General features: G+C 38.2%; 1 protein-coding gene across 1 annotated transcript; it reads left to right on the plus strand.

The window, feature by feature from the left end:
- Positions 1-390: 390 nt before the first annotated feature.
- Positions 391-17,627, plus strand: LOC110113650 (65-kDa microtubule-associated protein 6). The gene is made up of 13 exons (XM_020846312.2): positions 391-598; positions 695-855; positions 1,543-1,746; positions 5,096-5,341; positions 11,992-12,207; positions 12,274-12,429; positions 12,508-12,667; positions 14,613-14,764; positions 15,548-15,635; positions 15,724-15,797; positions 15,881-15,955; positions 16,037-16,381; positions 17,284-17,627. Exons 2-12 carry the CDS (start codon positions 772-774, stop codon positions 16,370-16,372), a joined length of 1,791 nt encoding a protein of 596 aa, XP_020701971.1. The 5' UTR covers positions 391-598; positions 695-771; the 3' UTR covers positions 16,373-16,381; positions 17,284-17,627.
- The last annotated feature ends 885 nt before the right edge of the window (positions 17,628-18,512 follow it).

Genomic DNA, 18,512 nt, shown 5'->3' on the forward strand with positions numbered 1-18,512 from the left:
AGTGTTCGGTACCGTTCGGTACCACTCGGTACCGCTGGATACCGCTCGGTACTCTGTATCACTTGAATACATTGAGTTCCGATGTATTTTGATGCCGTGACATGTCTAAATTGATGTCCGAATGAATCCAAACACAGAAAGTAATAATTTGCCCAATGTTTCCTGAGAAATTATTAGGTACGGAGTGCGGACGGGAGAACCGTCTACACACTAGTATAAACAGTGTTCGGTACCGTTCGGTACCACTCGGTACCGCTGGATACCGCTCGGTACTCTGTATCTGTGCAGACGGTTCTCGCCCCGTCTACACTCCGCACCTAATAATTTTTCCTTTCTTAGCATCTCGATCTTTACCCTTCTTTGCAATCTTCTACAAAAGCCTTGCTCTCTGGAAACTTTTAAAGAGAAGCAGCCTGCGAATTTTTCTTGTCCATCGTGAATGCCAGTGTCTAATCTCGCTCATATCACCCTCGTTTCTCTGTCATTCTCTCTCTATCTCTCTCCCACCCATTTCTCTGTAGCATAATTGTTTCCGCGATAGAATTGCTAAAAGATAGCGCTAAAGAAAAACCAAATGAGGAGAGGACTCCAGAGAGAGGTAAATGAAAATGCTCTCCTTTTGAGCTTGAATCGCTGCTACTCGCTTTCAGCTCATGAACTTTGATTATTCCTGAGGGTAAGATGGATTTTTTAGGTTCGTCTGCTCGATTATAGAGCCGCGTGAGCACCGTTGGTTTTATCTTTGGCGGAAAGAAGGAAGCGGTGGAGAGAATGGTGGCCGGTGGTGTTGACGAGAAGAGTTTGATAAGTTTCATCATGGAGAACAGTTGCGGTGTTCTGCTCCGAGAGCTTCAGGTCTCTCTCTTTCTCTCTCTCTCTCTCTCTCTCTCTCTCTCTCTCTCTCTCTCTGTCTCTCTCCTCTCTCTCTCTCTCTCTCGCTCTCTCTCTGCGAAAAAAGAAGCCACAGTGCTCTTCTTATACATATGGTCTGCAATTTTCTTTAGATTGATATGTTTTTCGAAAACTTTAATGGAGGGGCCTTATTTCTTGGCGTTGGCCATTTGCCTTTCAAAATTCATATTATTATTCAATCTATTCATAGTTTTCACAGTTCATGGTAATCTTCTGCTTGGCCATCTTTCTTCATCAACTTGAAAGGAAAGTATGCCTTTTTGCAGCACAATCAGTTTGGTAAATTAGAGAAGGAACTGAATCACAATGAACTTCAACAAGTTAACGATTTTCTACTTCTTTTCCATCTACAAAACAAAGCTCTTTCATCTTCTGACAAGAAAATTGGTTCAGAAAATTGTTGATTCCAATTAGTAAATATGCAGTTCTATTGTTTCCTCCTTAATCTGCAAGATTCTTATCACTAAGCTTTTTTTTTTCTTCATAGTAGAATGGTAACAGCTATGTCAATAAATACAGAACCTGTAAACAGATTTTGTTTTTGAAAGTAAAGAAAGAGACATTAGTGGGTGAATTTCCCTAACTTTTGACTGATCTACTCCTTTCTTGACTATTTCTACATGAGAGCAGAACATCTGGGCTGAGATTGGGGAAAGCAAACCAGACCAAGACAAAATACTGTTAGAGATTGAAAACGAATGCCTGCAACTCTACCAGAGAAAAGTTGATGAGGCCACCTGTTCGAAGGCACGGCTATATCAGTTGGTGGCAGCTAAAGAAGCAGAGTTAGCTGCTCTCATGGCGTCCCTTGGTGAACAAACTCCGTATTCTCAGGTATAGACAGGGGAATCATGGAGCACTAATTAATCTAGTAATTGATTAGCACAGAGTTGATTTGTTAGCTTACAATGGCTTGACTTATTGATTTCCCTTCGTGCTCCTTTATCAATTAGTATTGATTTGAATAGATTTTTTATGCTCTCTGTGATTAATTTTGAATTGATTTTTATTTAAATCTTTTTAATTAGTAAAATCATCTAAAGACCGTTAAGCATTTTCCAATTTTTTTTAAAAATTATATAGAGAATTGAATTTATTTGAATCTTATTTTATTTGCTATTAGTTTAAAGATCCTTTTATTATAAGTAGGATCTTTAAAATTAAGCCATGTTTATTTGTTCAATGATAAAATTCTCCTCTCTCTCTCTCTCCTCTTCTTGTTTGGTGGCATCAATGCAAACCCCGCTGTCATGATCTCCCCGATTATTTGTTTCCTCGCTACACTGTCATCCACATACTTATCGCAAGCATCACTCAGATACATCGTGATCGCCATTGCATGTGTACATTGTGCACGCCTGGCTTGATAGTGATGGGATCATGATGTGTGCATATTCTTTTCTATGCAACCATGTCGCTCATTGTTTTGGATCGTCTCTCGATTTTGGTCAATATTACCGAGCTGTATCATCTTCAACCTTTTGGTCCATCTCAGACTATTTCACAGCAAGTTGCACCACTTTTCGGTGGAAATAGGAGATAGTAGAGATAGTACAGAACGTTCATGCGGTCCACAACAGGTATAATGACTCGCCATTACCTTCCAAAATAACGGTCATACATTGTTGTAGATTTTGAAGAATCGAAGAATTTTGTTGGTTGATAACTTGTTGAATTGTGAAACTCAATTTTTCTTTTTGTAGGTATAAATTACTTGACTATTAACTGGATTTATGATCATTGTTCGTTTACAAATCAATTAATCATTGATCGCCCCTGCATAGGCAGTTGAACTAAAAGTAAGGTTGAGCGTCCACCTATTGTCCTACCAGATATTTAGCATGTGTAAGGAGGAGTCCCGCAAAAGATTGAGCAATTGTTTGGGCTCTGAAAATTCGGCCCCGGCCTCCACCCGTTTGTTGCTTTTGTTTTTCGGGCTACCCAGAGATTTCGCCCTCATTTTGCGACGACTTTATGATCTGAGTTCTGGTTTCTTATAGGCGCAAGCCCCTGTAGTTAATTACCCTTTCCGATAATGAGAGAGAACTTTCGATTAAGGTTATTCGTCAATCAGATATATTATATCCGTGGATACGTAGTATTAAGCATATAATAGCAGCATGAGCATAGGTATTTGAAAATAGTTGAGATATTCGAAAAGTTTGATATTTAAAATTGAAAATTTCACAATCTTGCACTTAAAGCGGATGGTGGGGGAATGGATGATGGACCCGATCAAGATCTCATGGTTCCGTCATCTCGGGCCATCGTGGTCCCTGGTTAACTTAGTCAGAGGAGGTAGTCAACCCAACCTGACAGAAGGATCCTTGTTGGCAGCCATGGGTTGCTTCATCCAAGGGGACCTTGTAGACGTGGGGTGAATGTTTGTCTAAGAGGACAAATTTGAATCCATCTTAGCTAACAGAGGGCTTTGTGCCCTATCGATCATATCCTATTGATTCATATCTCGAGTATTTGATGCCAAGAAGGAGCATTGATGGGGACATCAGAGCATGAATCGTATATTAGAGGCGTGGCCGTCGATCTACGACCACGATCGCGTCGATGTATTTTGAGTTATTTCATGTATTTGTTTTATTATGTTATTTTTCTTTTATTATTATTATTTATGTTGTTTTTCCATTTTTACCCCTTAAAGGGAGGTCGTATGTAAGCCCTAAGGGCATTATCGTCTTTCTTATTTTGAGTTTTTTTGTACGAGGCTATTTATAGCCCTCATGTTGCTCTTCAAAGGGTAATGAATGAATGATTATTTGAGAATTGTGTCTTCTTGTTGTTCTTGAGAGAGCTTGAGAGATCGGAGAGAGATCCCTTGGAGAGGGAAATCGACGCATCACCCACCAACCTTGGAGACGGCCGGGTTCGTGGTTCTTTATCTTATCTTCCTCGCAAATCCTTCTTCCCTCACCTAGCCGCCGGCCAAGGTCATCCTCCCAAAACCTTGCCGCCGGCCACTTTATTTCCCTCCACCACCACATAATCTCCCTTACTTTGGCTACACCCAAAACCTTGCTTCCCTTGCTCACCCGACCCCCCTTGCCCCCACATCCCCACCCATGTTTCCACCCAAACCGTCGGCTCGTCTAGCGAAGGCAACAGACATAGTAAGTTCCAATTTTCTAATGCACAATTGTTGACCTCGGTATAAAATCAACAAAAAACAAAAAAAGCAAAAATGAAAATACCTGTTCAAATCCACGAAATCCTCAGCCATATCTGGCCAAAATCCCGCCAAATCGCTGTACATTCGGAGTCTTTTGCATCTTATCGCGGGATCCCCGTTCAGAGCATCTCGATCGCTGCCCTTGCACATCGTTAAATACCGAACCAACCCAAGGCCTTCAGTTGCTCTTCCCACACGAGAAACCCCTGCAAGCTTCCGATCCTCGGCTCTTCCTCTCTCCCGAAAAAACTTGCTTTATTTGAAGTCTTTGATTGGATGCAATAAGGATTCAGTGATGCTTTATTTTATTTGGTTGAAGAAAAAACTTGCTTAGAATGGCTAAGGGTGACACAACAGTAGTGGCGAGAAATTATGAGGGATGACACATTTAGAGGGAATAAAAAAAAAATTATGAAACCTTCAAGAGGACATTCACAAGGCTAAAATTGTTCTTAACAATTATGTTTTAGACTAAACATTTGTTGGCCTGTCACCTAATTAGTCGATGCTCTCAGCTGAATTGCGAGAAAGAATTTTAGCAGTTCTATATGATCATTTGGGAGTTGAATATTTTGCACGGAATCTAAGTAACAGTTTCTATTATTAACATGCCTTCAATTTTGGATTGTCAATAGTAACATGTCATTAATTATAATATTAAAAAAAATTAAGAATTTTTTTATCCATTTGTCCAAGGCAGAACTAAGAACTGCACCTACTTTCCTATTACTTTTGCCATTACAGTTTAATGAAGTAACTGATTTTTAACATTTCTTCAGTTATTGCCTGCTTCATTTCTTTTCTCCTCTACTCTATATAAATGAATCTCTATGCGACTTTCTTCTCTTAGACGTATCCCTATAGGAGTTAATATTAGTTGTCCTCCCGTGTTCCCATTCCATACAACAATATTGTTAATTTTTTTAAAGAGATTTCCTTCTTCCACCAATGAAGTGAAGCATGCAACAATTGATTGCTTCAGCTACCTTCTGCTTGCAGGCAGAGAAAAGAGTGTCATCATTGAAAGAAAAGCTTGCTGCAATTACCCCTTTATTGGAAGATCTTAAAGTGAGAAAAGAAGAAAGGATCAAACAATTTGTTGATGTACAGTTAAAGATCGAGAAAATTACTGCTGAGATAACAGAGAATGGTCGTAATAGTAATGTTGCATGTGAAGAGCAAGACCTTTCAACGAGAAAGCTTAATGAATACCAAACGCAGCTTCACACACTCCAGAAGGAGAAGGTATTTAATTATTTGTTAATCAGATGCTTCTTTGTGAAGTTATTGAACAGAACTTATTATTTTTTTGTTTGTAACTTCAGATGTTAACCGTTACATTTGTCATTTGCTTATAATCAGCAGGATAAAAATGCATATTTAATATCATATTATTACGTTGTACATGGGCTAGTTAGTGATAAACAGCTTCACCTGCATTAAAGCTTTTGCAAGAAAGGAAAAGGAAAAGGGAAACAAAGCATAAACAGAGAAACAATTCAGAAAGAGCTCAGCGGCTCTGGTTTCCTTCTTCCATAATTCTCACTGCTACAGTGCTGGGATATATAGCCCGATTGGCTAAAAACACAATGGCTGTGATTCACACACAGTGATCAAACGGTGAGGCAAATAAACGTACACTGCTATGGCAGTGTTAGTGGGTAACGCATTACATACATGAGCCGACTTATCAATAAGACTAGCCACTTATCCAGTTTCCTTATCAGCCCCCCTCAAGTTAATGATTGGTGGTCGAATCGTTAACTTGTCACGAAGTAACACAAACCGTGTCGCAGAAAGCGGTTTGGTGAAGATATCCGCTGGTTGATTAACTGTGGGAATATGATGAACAGAGATGGAGTGCGAGCGGATGCAATCACGGATAAAGTGAAAATCTATTTCTATATGCTTGGTACGAGCATGAAAAATGGGATTTTTGGCTAAGGCCAGGGCGGAGACATTGTCACAGTAGAGCTTGGTTGGACTGAGGAGGGGGACTTGAAATTCAAGCAATAATCGACGAAGCCAAATGACGTCACAGGCAACAGTGGAGATGGCGCGGTACTCAGCTTCAGTTGAGGAGCGAGCAACAGAGGTTTGTTTCTTAACAGTCCACGAGACCAGTGTGCTGCCGAGAAAGGCACAATATCCGGTGATGGAGCGACGATCAGTCTTATCCGAGGCCCAGTCGGAATCAGCATAAGCCATGAGCTGTAGAGTATCTTGAATAATAGGAAGACCGAGATGCATGGTACCTTGGATATAGCGAAGAACTCGCTTGAGTAGGTGAAAGTGAAGAATGAACGGCTTATGCATGTGAGCACAGAGGAAGTTCACCGCAAATAGTAAATCCGGTCGGGTTAAGGTCAAGTACTGCAGCGAGCCCACAATCTGACGATAAAATTCTGGGCGAGAGTACAGCTCATCATCGGGCTGAATTGCTGGCATGACGGTGGGGAGTGGAGTAAGAACTGGCTTGCACTCAGACATAGCAGCTTTGGACAGAATTTCCTTGGCATAATGAGATTGGCTGAGGTGAATACCATATGATGTGTGAGTTGCCTGTAAGCCAAGGAATTGATTGAGTGAGCCCAAGTTCCGCATGTGAACTTGGAATGGAGGTTCTGAAGCAAGCGTTGAAGCTCAGCAGTGTTGTTGCCGTCAATAGGATGTCATCAACATACACCAGCAAGTAAATCTGAATAGAATTGCGATTGTACAGCAATAGTGAAGGATCGGCTGTGCTTGTGGAAAAGCCATAGGAGATAAGATAAGTTGAGAGTGTCTCAAACCATTGTTTAGGAGACTGCTTAAGTCCATAGATGGCTTTCTGTAGAGAGCAAACATGATGCGGATATTGGGGATCCACGAACCCAGCGGGTTGCTTCATATATACTTGTTCATGTAGTTTGCCATGCAAAAACGCATTAGAAACATCAAGTTGGAATAGAGACCAGCTGTTCGACACAGCCACAGTGAGGAAGAGCCGAATGGTGGAAAATTTCGCCACGGGGCTGAACGTCTTGTGATAATCCAACCCGTGCTCTTGCTTAAAACCTTGAGCAACAAGGCGTGCCTTATACCTTGCAACTGATCCGTCAGCATTGTATTTAGTTTTGTATAACCATTTACAGCCGAGTATATTTTGTCCAGGTTCATGAGGAACTAACCGCCAGGTACCCTGACTTTGAAGAGCTTCAAATTCACTGCTCATTGCTCTTCGCCAAACAACGTATTTAGCAGCTTGTGTAAAGCTAGTGGGATTTGTTGGAATGACCTGATGGTCCAAATCAAACACTGGTTTGGGTTTCAATTTCCCTGTTTTGGCCCTGGTAAGCATCGGAAGAGTGGTAGGAATATTTGGTGTGGACTCAAGAGGCGGGTTGTCAAGGCTAGACACTGAAGGGTCAATGGCCGGTGCATTAGCTGATGATGTTAGAGGGATGAGGGTAGGACTAGTGGAAGGCTGAGTTGTTGAAGGTAAATTGGGTGGATGTGGTTGCAAGGATGATGCAGGAATGAGAGTGGATGGAGTTGGATTTCCATTAGCGTCAGGTGGGGGACTAGACGTTGGCACAGGCATGAAGGGAAACACAGATTCGTGAAATGTAACATGCCGAAAAATATACATTTTTGACATTTTGAAGTCAAAACAGCGGTAGCCTTTTGAGTTAGGAACATATCCCAGAAAAATACAGGGTTGAGATCGAGGAGAGAGTTTGTGCGACAGTTGAGTAGCAAGCCATGGGTAAGCCAAATAGCCAAATGTACGTAAATGAGCATAAGAAGGAGGTCGGTGATAGAGGTATTCATAAGGGGATTTATGTTGATTAGATGAAGAGGGTAATCGGTTTATCAAATAGACTGCCGTAAGTAGAGCATTAGTCCAAAATTTTCCTGGTAAATGAGCATCAAACAACAATGCCCTCATAGTTTCAACAATGTGGCGATGTTTCCATTCATAAACGCCATTTTGTTGAGGCGTGTAAGGGCAAGACGTTTGATGGACAATGCCAAAATTTTGTAAATGAGTTTGGAAAACTGAGCTCATGTATTCTCCGCCTCGATCTGTACGGAGTATTTTAATTTTAGTTTGGAATTGCAGCTCAACCATTTGTTTAAAATGGAGAAATGTAGAGCATACTTCAGATTTATTGTAGAGAGGAAAGACCCAAGAATAGCGACTAAAGTCATCAACAAATAACACATAATAACGGTATGATTGCATTGAAAGGATTGGGGAAGGACCCCATACATCTCTATGGATAAGTTCTAAACACTTAGTAGACCTAGTAACAGACAACGAGAACGATAGACGACTAGTTTTGGCCTGAGCACAGGCATTACAATGAAGCACGCTGTTGACAGCAGGGCTTGACGGAAAAATTGTGGGAAGGAAGCGTTGAGTTATTGATGATGGATGGCCTAGCCGTTGATGCCAAACCGCGATACTAGGAGATGCAGTAGTAGAAGAAAGGCAGTATGTTGGAGAGGATGCAGTCGCTTGAGGATTAATTGGGTAGAGTCCATGACGATTGGGACCGTGGAGAAGAGTTCTGTTGCTCTTGGAATCCTTAATAAGAAAACCATTAGAATGGAGTAAGACATAACAAGGATTTTCGGAGGTGAGTTTATGAACTGAGATAAGGTTGTGAGACAACTGAGGAACATGAAAAATTTAAGGTAATCGAAGCTTACGCAGAGGCGTGGGGAGCAAACCTTGACCAGTATGAGCAATTTGGAGTTGCTGTCCATTTCCAACCTGCACGTTGGAATTTCCAGTGTATGGCTGCATATTCTGAAGCTGAGCTGAATTTGAAGTAAGATGTTCAGTAGCTCCTGAATCTAAGAACCACTCAGCTGGTTGTGAGTTATCTGTCGTGATATAAGCTTGAGGCGTGGAATTGTAGCTGGTATCATGACGATACCAGCAGTTTACTGCTGAGGGCCCTGGCTTTCCACAGATTTGGCACTCAATGGTGGATCGTGTCCTGCGTCCTCCACGATTGGCCGCTTGATTTCCATCGTTGATCGGTGGTCGGCCGGATGAGCTGCGACCTGAATTTGTATGAGTGCTGATTATTCCACGGTTCCTTCCACGCGTTGGAGATCGTCCACGATATGTTCCTCTGGTAGCGGTTAAAGCAAGGTTTGGATCTCCAGATGACAGATTGTTAGAGTTACGACTCAAATCTGCGTTTAAGTGAAGTTCTTCGCTGCACAACATAGAGTAGAAATCATCTATCGCAATCGGACTTTGCATCGTTCGAATCGCAGTCTTGAATGACTGATAGGTTATCGGCAGTCCATTCAGGGTATAGTGTATGATATCTTCAGCTTCAATGGTCGATCCAGCTGCTGCAATTGCGTCGACCTTATTTTTGATCTCAAACAGGTACTGGACCATTGTTTTATCGCCCAGTTGCAGTTGATGTAACTCACCTTTAAGTTGAAGAAGACGAGATCTGTTGGACGACTGTAGCCGTCGTTCAATGGTTAACCATATCTCTTGTGAGGAACTGAGATTGAGTACATACGGTAACAGGGATGCAGATATCGTAGAGTAGATTGCGGATGCTAAATGCTGATCAATCAGCAGCCAAGTGGAGTAAAGCGGGTTGGTCTTACTCTGTCCATTTGAGTCGACAATCTATTTCGCCGGCGGCACAATCGTACCGTCGAGGTATCCATCAAAGTTGTTTGCAGTGAACAGTTTTAGCAGTTGGGATTTCCATATCAGATGATTCTCGGTTGTGAGTTGAACCGTGACCATAGTCTTCACGTTTGCCATGAAAAACTTTAGTTGTTGTGGGATAATCACTTCATTTGTCGTCGAGCTTGAACCCGACTCTTCAACCAGAGTTGCAGACGACGAAGCTGCCATGGAAGCGAACACAGGAAATATCGCCTACAGCTCTGATACCATGATAAACAGCTTCACCTGCATTAAAGCTTTAGCAAGAAAGGAAAAGGAAAAGGGAAACAAAGCATAAACAGAGAAACAATTCAGAAAGAGCTCAGCGGCTCTGGTTTCCTTCTTCCATAATTCTCACTGCTACAGTGCTGGGATATATAGCCCGATTGGCTAAAAACACAATGGCTGTGATTCACACACAGTGATCAAACGGTGAGGCAAATAAACGTACACTGCTATGGCAGTGTTAGTGGGTAACGCATTACATACATGAGCCGACTTATCAATAAGACTAGCCACTTATCCAGTTTCCTTATCAGTTAGATCAGTATAAAACACACTTTTTTTCTAATGAGAGGGACCTATAGCAAAAATTATTTCCTTAGATATTCAAAATACTTTTATAATGATTTTTATTAGCTTGATCACATTCTTACAACCGTTAAGCATATACCGAATTTGTTCGATCCAAATTTGTTTATGGATGATATCAAACCTTACTAGTAGGCTGAACCTGGTGAGCTAGGACCTATTTAAATGAAGTGTAGAGAATATAGAGGAAAATGCTACAAAATGTTTAAAAGAGCTATAGATCTCAAATTAGTAGTTTCCACTAAATTAGTCAAAAGTCCTCCAAATTGTTCCTCATGACCTCTTATTTATAGGAGTATGAGGTAGTAGGAAAGGTAATACAGAGAAAAAGTAAAAAATTACAATGCTACATAGATCACCCTTATAATACTACACACTGCCCTAGACACGTCTCCCGGTGATTAGTTGAGGGAGAATGGGGGATGCAAGGTTTTCCCGATATGTTTTTGGGAAAGCTCAGTTGTGTTGAGTGCGTATTGGGCAAGCTGCGTAGTCAGGTCGATCTTGGTAGTGCCTAGTAGGAGTGTGTGTGCCTGCAAGTGAGTTCCAAGGAAGAAGTGCTTAGATGTTGTGAAAGGTGCTGGCGACTTGTGCCAAGCCTTGAATCGCCTAGGTGAGAAGGCAAGTGACTTGTGATGGTGGACAAGGTGGGCTGGTGGTCTGCCAATCACAGTAGGGTGAGCTGAAGGCTCCTTGAATAGATGTTTTCCTATAGCTGAGTTTGGATGAAGGGGCGGTTGCACTGGAGAGAGCGAGTGACTAAAGCGACACCCTAGCATGTGGCAGGTGCCAGAGTTATTGACTTGGTGAGGAGGCCTTGGTCTGCCATGTGTTGGGTGAGCTCCTTAGGCCATTAGCGCCTTTTAACTCATTAGACAAGTCCTCCTGTGAGCCTCAGGCATGTAGAGTCACTCATATCGTTTAGATGAGTTCATCTTTTGACCCTGAGAAGTCGACTAATGCTTTTACATGCTAGGTGGGCTAATTGTTGGAAATATACATTCTTTCCATGTCAAGCCTTGAACCTAAATTGTATTTTCTTGATGTGCTGGATGAGATAGGAATCAGCTAGTATTTAAATTATGCTTGTCTATATGATTAAATTAGGAATTTTGATTTGTTAGCTGACACATACTATCAGGAGTAGGTTGAAGCGCAGCTGGTGATGAATGTAGATTCCTTATTTAAGTGAAGATATTATAACTTATAATTGATAGCTGAGTTTGATTGTTGCTCTAATATATGATTTTGATCAAATGTTTTCCTAGTCAGCAATGGTACATCTGAAAGTCCTGTGTTGGATTCTTCTTGCATCACCTGGGAGAATTGATGTAGAACAGAGAGGATAATTCAAATGTAGATTCCTTATTTAAGTGAAGATATTATAACTTATAATTGATAGCTGAGTTTGATTGTTTCTCTAATATATGATTTTGATCAAATGTTTTCCTAGTCAGCAATGGTACATCTGAAAGTCCTGTGTTGGATTCTTCTTGCATCACCTGGGAGAATGATTTCCAATCTTTTTATTTAATGACATCTTGAAGAATTATTCATCTAATTTATGTCTTAAAAAGTCATAATGATTCTTGCTACCTTCTTCGCCTAGTCGGATCGTCTCCAAAAGGTTCTGGACTACACAAATGAAGTGCATTCCTTGTGTGGTGTGCTTGGGCTAGAATTCAGGAAGATAGTCGCTGAGGTACACCCCAGTCTACGTGAGACCAGCTCTGAAGAATACACAAATATCAGCACTAAGACACTTAATGGTTTATTTCAAGCCGTCATTAAACTAAAGGAAGAAAGAAAGACTCGAACTTACAAGGTCTGTAATTTTTTTTTTTTTTTTAAGTTAATTCTTCACACTTGTAAGCCAGCTCCTATTTCTCAGTTGCGGGAAACTTTGAAATCACTGCTTGAACTCTGGAAATTGATGGATTCATCTGAAAACGAGAAGCATCATTTTGGGAAAGTCACTTGCATCCTTGATTCACCTTATGGTGAAATTACTGAGCCAGGTCTTCTATCATTGGATATCATCAAGCAGGTTTGATGGTTAATACCCTTGTTTTGTTCTGGAAAATATTACTACTGTAAGATGTTAATCTCCACTACAATGTTTCAGATAGAAACTGAGGTAGAAAGGCTGACAGAATTGAAAGCCAGCAGAATGAAAGATCTTGTTCTCAAGAGAAGGTTAGAATTGGAAGAAGTTTGCAGAAGAGCACATATTGAGCCTGATATGAGTACTGCTCCTGAAAAGACTACTGCATTGATAGATTCTGGTATATTTTTCCATCTACTTCATTCAAAATATCTCATTGCATGATTCATACCCTACTATATATGAAATGTGCATTAGACTCCTGAATGTTGATGTATAAAATTGTGCTTTCAGAGTTTGGATTATCTGGGACTCCATAAACCACCTTCTGGTTTTGATAATTCTATCTTTAAAAAGATTTGTTATGATGGAATCATCATTCAATCCATGAGGCTTCTCTCATCATTTTCTTAAATCTTGATTCTTATACTCATGTGGTGATATAATGTATAATCTTGCACTTATTTAAGAAGCACACATTGAAAAAATTAATCTATATTAAAAGTTGATCCTAAAAACTAGAGTTTGCTATGAACAATATGCAAAAAAAAGGAAAAAAAAAAAACTTTATATTTATTAAGATTTAGAGACTTATGAGTGATATTGATGTAAACATAAAATTGATCTTGATATCAATTTGATGATGAACCTATTCATGATCTCCAAAACTCTGGTTTCTTCCTCTCCTTCTTGAATTTGTGTTAATTGCAGTATTTTTCTTGAATTATAGGGAATCTGGTTGGGACAGAATCTTCGTGCCTTGTATTTTTTCATAAATAGAAGATACAGGCATACTGAAGGGAATATTGGGAGTTGCAATGCTATGGCATGAGATAGATGGTGGGTTGTCTTTGGTTGCGTGTATGAGGAGAGAAGATTGATACTTTGGGTTTCGGATTGTTGATTGAGGATTGGGGAGAAATTGTGGTGGTGTAAGAGTAGGGGCATGGATGGAATCTTTAAGTTTAATTCATAATTTAATCATCTAAATGGCAAATATTCAACTTTTATTCATAAAATAGGGCTTCAAAATGAAATAAAAATAATTTGAATTCAAATCTTGATAACTTCTAAAATCTTTGTCATCTAATTTAGAATAAAGATAATCCTACCAATTAAATGAAATAAAACTAAAGTCAAATTTAAGATAATTTAAACTATGAGCATATTTTAGAAATAGTATATAATTTTTTTATTCATATATTGGACAACATCAAGGACCCTAAAGCCAATACAACTATTCTGAAATGATATGCAAAAGTGCTTTTCTTGGAAGTATGAATTCCAAGGTGTAGGGGGCAATGGAATTGGTTTATGAACTTGTATCATCATTATGTGTAATATGAGCATAGGAAGTAGAATCCTGAGGTTTCAGATCTACATTACATGCATCACACGCCGTTCTCAAGATAGTATTATTGAAGATCCCCTATCGTATGATATTGCATAAGTGGTAGCACAAACTCAATTTGTCAATATCAAATGATCAATTTGATTTCATGCTAGGAAGATTCAAATTTTTATTTTTTGGGAACGGGGGTATCTACCCGCTGCCACCTTAGCTTGTGAGGCGCTTGGCGGCATAACTAGTCCCTTGGCTGACCTAGAAGAGGCACCCACTCCTACATAACCTTCTGGCCCGCACTTATTAGGACCCCACTTAATAGGCGCTGTCGCTCGAGGGGAATCAAACACGGGTTGGGGGTTTCCCATGGGAACCGTACTTGCCCACCTACCAAACTAAGCATCGGTGGGTGGAAGATTCATTTTGAAAGTATATTTTTTTGTGTTAGAAAAAATTTAATAAAAAAGTATATAGAGCAAAGAAAAGATATTTATATGATTTTTATTTGATATCTAAAATACATATGATCAAGTTTCCTAATAATTATTTTGGTAAACAAAAAGAAAAAGATGTGTTGCTAATGTTATTAAATATATGTATGATAAAGCTTTGAATAATATTAAAAGTTTTGTGGAGTGATCAAAGAGTTTTCAATTATCTTAGAATGTGTAAAAATTAGCATCGAATCCTTGCCATTTTGTATTGGTTATGAAATGTTTACAAAAGATAGATCTTATATAGCACTCAATAAGATCTGACTAGCATTGTTGTATCTGCTCAGGTCTTGTGGATCCTACAGAACTTGTAGCTAACATTGAAGCTCAAATTATGAAGGCAAGAGAGGAATCTGTAGGCAGGAAGGAGATTATAGACAGGATCAACAGGTGGCTTTTTGCTTGTGAAGAAGAAAATTGGCTCGAAGAGTACAGCCAAGTAGGTTAACATGAATTACTGTTGCGACTTTATATGTATTTGTTTTTCTATTATAAATCCCTTGTTAATCATTTCATAAATTGCCATTTTCCGGTTTACGCTGATAATCATCTTCATTAGCCTTCTAACATGACAATTATTTAGGATCACCTTTATGGATTTTCAATTTTATTTTTGTTGGTCCCTCATAAAGTGTCAATTATATTTTCAGCATGTCTATAGGCTATCTGTTATCACATTTAATCCACTTGTTCTTCCTATTCCTATATTACATGCCATCAACTTAGCTTTCTAGATCATTTTTCCCCTTCAATCTACATCCTAAACCACCTAAATTCTTTTTCCCTTCTCTTATTTTCATCATATTCTACTTTCTCTATCTTGCCAAAATAATCATTATTCACTTCATCCTTCCTAATTTTACAACCATTTTTATACTCACATTTTTGTCATATTCTACTTCATTATCCGAGACTTCTCCATTGTTGAACACTCACTTTAAATGAAATATTTGGTTCATTCATAATTTTATAAAATCTATCTTTAAACCCTGTTATTTTCTTGTATTATATAGTGCTTTCAAGACGCTTCTAATTTTAACCTCCTAGTTTAACTCTTTAAATCTCTGTAATACTCTTTTAATATATAAATGCTCCTAGTCTACTTCTTCATTTAACTTTTAACTTTTATTGTGGAAATTATATCCACATTAATATTTCTAACATATACTATGCCAAAAATATAAACCTCAATTGATAAGGAGTATCTTACTTTTTGAGTTAGGATGAGAATCGATATAGTGCTGGGAAAGGAGCTCATCTAAACCTTAAACGTGCAGAAAAGGCGCGGGTGATTGTAAACAAAATTCCAGGTATCTCAAACTACACCGAATTTCTCCTTACATTGATAATTAAAGCCTACAAATTTTAGTTGCTTACTTTTGAAACTTTTCTATCCAGCTATTGTTGACAATCTTATACTGAAAACCTTTGCTTGGGAGGACCAGAAAAATATGCCCTTTTTGTATGATGGGGTGAGTACATGTGATCAAGTTTCTCCATATATTAGTTCTTTTCATGATTAATTTTCCCTTCTCACACAATTTTGATTATTTAGGTTCGTTTGATATCTATACTTGAGGAATATAGACTGACTAGGAAGCAAAAAGAGGCTGCTAAAAGGCAATATAAGGTAACTATTCTTTGCTTTTTCTAAACTGAAACAATAACCTCTATTATAGATACCCATCTTGCATCTTCTCTTTTTCCACAGGATCGCAAGAAGTTATACGGTCCTCTTGAAAAAGAATCAGTGTATGGCTCCAAACCAAGCTCAAGGAGGAGTAACAGTTTAAATTCTGAGATGACTGGGTATCATATGGATGTAAATGGATTCATGACTCAGACTCCTCGTAAACTAACTGTAGGATGCGCAACTCCTAAGCTTCTGAGCCCACGTTCATATTCCAGTCGCCGTAACAGATATTTTAGGGATATTAGACGGTTATCATCTACGCATTTGAATTTTGTTAACTTACCAAGAGAAGATACCTCATCTTCGTTTGCATCCATTAGTGGTTCAGAACCCGAATCTTCATCGCTTGGTTAATTTTAACTGGTATGTCTCCCCTCAAACCCTTATATTTGACTAAGATTTCATTTGGGACGGCTTTCTTACTGCTTCTTAAAGCAGCTTTTTTGTATTAAAAAGCTGCTTTAAGAAGCAGTAAGAAAGCCATCCCAAAGGAAGCCTAAATGTACCATTCCTGATATATATGAACCTTGTATCAGCACCACTAGATCAGTTTCCCCAACTATCCTTTGTACTTAGCTTTTATAGAAAGTAATCCCATGGACACATGAAGCTTAATACTTGTTTTCTCAGCAAAAAAGGAGTTTAATTAGCTTCATATTTAATTGCAATTCGTGAATTAGATAATAATTTGAAGAAACAAATACTCATCTTATAGATTAAAAAATCAGAATATTAACTTGAATCTCTTAATGCGGATCTTGGTTTTATCATTGCCTATGATAAAAATCTTTGAGCAGCTAAAGTTGTCATGTATGCTCACTAGGATTTATTATGTGATGATCTCTCTCTTGCATAACTGTTTCAATCATTTATATCAACTATTTGAGATCAAATTTATAAACGTTTCTTTTTCAATCATTTATGTTGAGTGCTGCTTAAGATGTTAATTTTATTTTATGCAAATCATTTTGCACAAAGTTTTTATATGTTTTCATAAATTTTTTACAAGAATTATTTTATTGTCTTTAGGATTTAGCGCATCTCCATTATATATGCCCAAATTCTCTGAAGTCTGTTTTTTATTACTTTTTTTCTTCCAAAGGTGCTATCCTCTATCTCTAATATATTATTCTGAATCTTCTTTTTTTTTCGTTTCTCTATACAACCATTTTTGCATTTATCATTTTATCTAAGTATATGATGGATTTACTGCATTACATGATTATTTCTTCAATTAACCTTACAACAATGTTTTATTTTTCCAGGAAATAACTATTATGGAATGGGAATATCAAGACTTTACAGTAGCTAGCATCTTCAGTTTAATATTTGTTGCTTCTGAAAGCTTTAGGAGCAGTTAGTTTACATGGTCAGGGTAGACAGGAATCGCTAGCTTGTTACTTAGCTTTGTAGTATTCATATGAGTAAGGTGTTCTTTGGCTTTGAATGCAAATAGTGCTTTGTAAATAAGTTGATGATTGTCTGGTTAGCTCTTTCTTAGTGTTTGCAAGGAAATGTATTTGAATGATTCTTGTTTTGTAAATAGCTTGAAAAAGTTGCATTTAATAACTTTGCCTCTATGCTCTTATGAGATAATTTTATTTTCTTCCCTCTTATAAATAACCTGGAAAATATAAGAAAATAATAGAATTAAAGGATGATTTAATTCAAATAATTACATTAATTTTCATCTCATCTAGGCTTCCAATATTTCTAATGAGCTTTTGTGTATGTTTTTCTTATTTTCCTTTCACCAATTTCTCTCATTCCTTTTCTGAATTCTTCTAGACCGAATACTTTAAACTGTCCTATATTGAAAATCGCAGAGATGAGGTTTCTCTCTCTTGAGGAGGTCATTGTTGGTGTAAAGGATTGAGATATAACATTGGTTTTTATGTTCTTGGAAGGAGACCTTATTATGATAAATTTCTTGTTTCTATTAAGTCTATGTGGGTACTAAAGATAACCTCAATATCTTTACTCTCTTTGAAGTTTTTTTATTTTCTTTTTCTTCTATTGTGGCATAGATTTTGAGAATACATGGTGGCATTGGTTCATTGAGGGAAAAGCCATTATTTTTCAAAAAAATGTGTTTTTTTTTTTTTTTGGCATTTTCATAGCAATGGGCTCTCTTTCTCTTATTTTCATAAACAAGAGAATAACCTTATTCGATCAAAATTGAATAGAGCCTCGGTGAGTACTAAATGATTATGTTTCCCTTTCTACATATAAGATCCCCCCTCGTTGCTCACACCTCGTTCCCATTAATGTCTTTATTAGCAATTTTCTTAAATAAAATCATAGATTTCTCTTTAAAGTTTTTTGGACATATTGTATTGACATGATGATACCATTAAGAATGTTTGAAACATTTTTGTTAGAGGAGATTTGATTCTTGTGCTTTAGAATGAACCAAAGTTTATCAAATCAAGTATTAAGTAAGCCATTTTGGTATATTTATTGTTTCTCCAATTCTTGCAATATGTTCTCCAAT

This window comes from Dendrobium catenatum, unplaced genomic scaffold (genome assembly GCF_001605985.2).
Source record: "Dendrobium catenatum unplaced genomic scaffold, ASM160598v2 fragScaff_scaffold_847, whole genome shotgun sequence".
NCBI lineage: Eukaryota > Viridiplantae > Streptophyta > Magnoliopsida > Asparagales > Orchidaceae > Dendrobium > Dendrobium catenatum.

Coding starts and splice junctions, on each gene's coding strand:
- LOC110113650 (XM_020846312.2), top strand. CDS start 772: ATGGTGGCCGGTGGTGTTGACGAGAAGAGTTTGATAAGTTTCATCATG. Junction 12,430..12,507: donor CATTGGATATCATCAAGCAG/GTTTGATGGTTA, acceptor ACAATGTTTCAG/ATAGAAACTGAGGTAGAAAG. Junction 14,765..15,547: donor GGCTCGAAGAGTACAGCCAA/GTAGGTTAACAT, acceptor TTTTTGAGTTAG/GATGAGAATCGATATAGTGC.